The sequence below is a fragment of the Aegilops tauschii genome, chromosome 4 (genome assembly GCF_002575655.3).
Source record: "Aegilops tauschii subsp. strangulata cultivar AL8/78 chromosome 4, Aet v6.0, whole genome shotgun sequence".
NCBI classification, from domain to species: domain Eukaryota; kingdom Viridiplantae; phylum Streptophyta; class Magnoliopsida; order Poales; family Poaceae; genus Aegilops; species Aegilops tauschii.
Genome location: NC_053038.3, coordinates 408,301,481 through 408,304,099, shown reverse-complemented (window position 1 = coordinate 408,304,099; position 2,619 = coordinate 408,301,481). Strand labels below are relative to the sequence as shown.

Below are 2,619 nucleotides of genomic sequence, written 5' to 3'. Positions count from 1 at the left end.
TGGCTACAAGTATTTCGATACAAAGGTAGTAGATTATTATTGGCGGGAGATTGACTGAGTAACCAAGTGGAGCCTAAGTCAGGTTTTTTTTGGTAAAATAATTTCTGTATGGGCACATTTGTAATTTTCTGAGGAGGAAATGGGTCGTAAACTTGTGCTACATTTCCAGTGGCAGAGGTGGGCTGTATAGCCGATTGCCCTCAGCTGGACCCATATCTGGGCTCGACGTGGGCTGTATTGCCCAGCTGGTTCTAGTCAATGGGCCGTGAAAGGAGCTGCATTCCGGAAGACTAACCTCCAAAGGGACCTCCAAAAAAAAAAGACTAACCTCTAAAGTAGAGTTCCCTTTAGAGACTGACCTCTAAAGTAGAGTTCCTCAAGATTTCTCAAGAAAAAAAAAGTAGAGTTCCTCAAACAAACAAAAAAACTCTGAAGTACTATTTAAAAAAAAACTCTGAAGAACGGGGTGAATCTCATGCACAATTTGTTCCTTTATTGAATGCCCATTTTACAATATGCGTTAGTACACGTAAACACACAATACAAACACAATATGGTGACATGAGTGAACCGGTCAAGCAACGAAAGTTGGACGGATATGGACGGAAGTTGCGTGGCATATGATATGAGTACAATGGATGAGCTACTCAGAGGGCTTCATCTCTTGCTTGATGGCCGCGACCAGTTGGTCGTAGGCCTCGCCCCACGCGTTCCTCATCTCCGGCCCCCACATGTCCGCCGGAAGCGCCTCCTTGATCGTCTCGAGCAGAGCGAACCGCGTCACCTGTGACAAAAAGAAGAAGAAGAAGAAGCGTGTGAGCGGACAAGTTGAAATGCAATGCAAAATCAAACACGAACCCGATGCTATAATCCTATAACAAGTCACGAGGCTGACGGTGCAAGTGAACATACCTCAAAGTGGCCATCTGCCACGCCGTATTTCAAGTGCGTGCCGCCCAGCCTCTTCAGGGTGGTCTCCCTGACGGTGATCTTCCCGGCTTTCCGCAGCTGCGCAGCAGCCTCGCACGTCTGCGCCATTCATCGCAACACATGGATGCACATACACATTGGTCAGCCATGGAAGCATATCTATATAGTAGTACATCGTTGGGAGATGCATGGTGTATTACCATGACGAAGACGGACACGGCGTGGGTCTTGAGCTTGGGGTTGGTCTCCAGCGGCACGTCGGAGTCGCGCAGGAACGGGAACATCTGCCTCGCCGACGGCGCGATCTCGAAGATCCTGGAGGCACCGGCACGCAGCATGCATATCAAGGAGATCGATGCGTCGGGGCTTCATTGCACTTCTACATGTAAGAAACGGTAGGGTGTACGTACTTGAGGAAGAAGCGGAGCCCAAGGTTGGCGGTATCCTTCTTCATGATGGCCCATGACTTGAGCACCAGCGCCTCCTTCTCCTCGCTGAACACGACGGCTCCCTCCGCGGCAGACATGGCTTCCTTCCTTCCTTCCTTCCCGCTTAACTTGGCTATGATGCGTGAGTGAGCGCGAGCACTGAATGGTTCGGTCGGTCAAGATCCGGTACGTGTTGGTCGTGATTTGATCCCAAGCTGGAGCGGAGGCGCTTATATAGGTCGACTTGCGCGGCCTTTGGACCTCCTGATGAGCCAGAAACGGACGGCGTGGCCATGTTGTGTTGGTCCGCTTAGCTCATCGATGATCTAATCTTTCATACGGAGCACTGAACAGGCATGGAGGTGGCGGATGGTTGGATTGAATTCAAGGAGAAAACTATGTGCGGCGGCAAACAAAAGGGAAGCGGGTGGTTTCGTGCGCACTGCGCGACGACGTCTTAGCTCGGAGGTCTAAGTGGGTCAATAACGTGGGCGGCTCGGCGCGCGCAAAACAGCGGCGGGGTTTAAAGAATCCAAGTCAAACCAAGCAAAGCTCGTTTCTTTCTTGGACGCCAAGAGGCAAGCAAAAAAATCAGTCCTCGCCGTTTGTGTCCGCAATACTTTTCCCGCCGTGGATGATGTAGATGTAAAAAATAACTGATTTTAACATCACCAAGACATAAAAACGATGCTCCAACAAATGATGTAGATGCAAATTTTACTCGGAATTTGCTCATGATGTAAAATAGGGCCGCTCAAGCAAAACGCGCGCAACCCCAGCTTCCTGAAACTTCCGGTGCCGCACCTGCTCCTCCACCCACCTACTGCCACCGGTGACTTCGTCCGGAAAAATCTTTCGCCGCCGCTAGTTCGTCCACCCCTGACCCCGCCGCTATCCAGCTGCCCAGCCCCGCCGCCCGGACAGCCACCGCGTCGTGATTCGGTTGTTGGCCGGAGCGTCGGTGCCCGTGATGGCTCCCCCAGCTCATGGTCGTCGTCCGGAGTAGGGCTACTGGCCGCGGGAGCTACCACGGGTAGTCGCGTGACCACCATGACCGAGCCGAGCGGCTAGTACTTCGGTCGGTGTCGCTGTCGTTGCATTGCCGAAATTAGGGCCAACCACCAGCCGACAGGGGTCAAGGAGGCGCATGAGGGCTTTCGCCAGCCACGGGAGCTACCACGGGTAGTCGCGTGACCACAAAGACCGAGCCGTGCGGCCACTGCTTCGGTCGGTGTCGCCGCCGTTGCATTGCCGAAATTAG

The 2,619-nt window shown here is 52.8% G+C and overlaps 1 protein-coding gene across 1 annotated transcript; it reads right to left on the bottom strand.

Moving 5' to 3' along the window:
- Positions 1-473: 473 nt before the first annotated feature.
- Positions 474-1,584, bottom strand: LOC109733261 (anaerobic nitrite reductase GLB1). Its single transcript, XM_020292457.2, has 4 exons — positions 1,341-1,584; positions 1,131-1,245; positions 913-1,029; positions 474-784 (listed from the first exon to the last, which is right to left on the bottom strand). The coding sequence occupies exons 1-4, from the start codon at positions 1,454-1,456 to the stop codon at positions 644-646; spliced, it is 489 nt and encodes a 162-aa protein (XP_020148046.1). The 5' UTR covers positions 1,457-1,584; the 3' UTR covers positions 474-643.
- Positions 1,585-2,619: the final 1,035 nt, after the last annotated feature.

Bases quoted from the DNA above. Each gene is read 5' to 3' on its own strand.
- LOC109733261 (XM_020292457.2), bottom strand. From the start codon at position 1,456: ATGTCTGCCGCGGAGGGAGCCGTCGTGTTCAGCGAGGAGAAGGAGGCG. The intron at 1,030-1,130 runs GTAATACACCAT...TGAATGGCGCAG, and splicing joins CCGTGTCCGTCTTCGTCATG to ACGTGCGAGGCTGCTGCGCA. The intron at 785-912 runs GTATGTTCACTT...TTTTTGTCACAG, and splicing joins TGGCAGATGGCCACTTTGAG to GTGACGCGGTTCGCTCTGCT.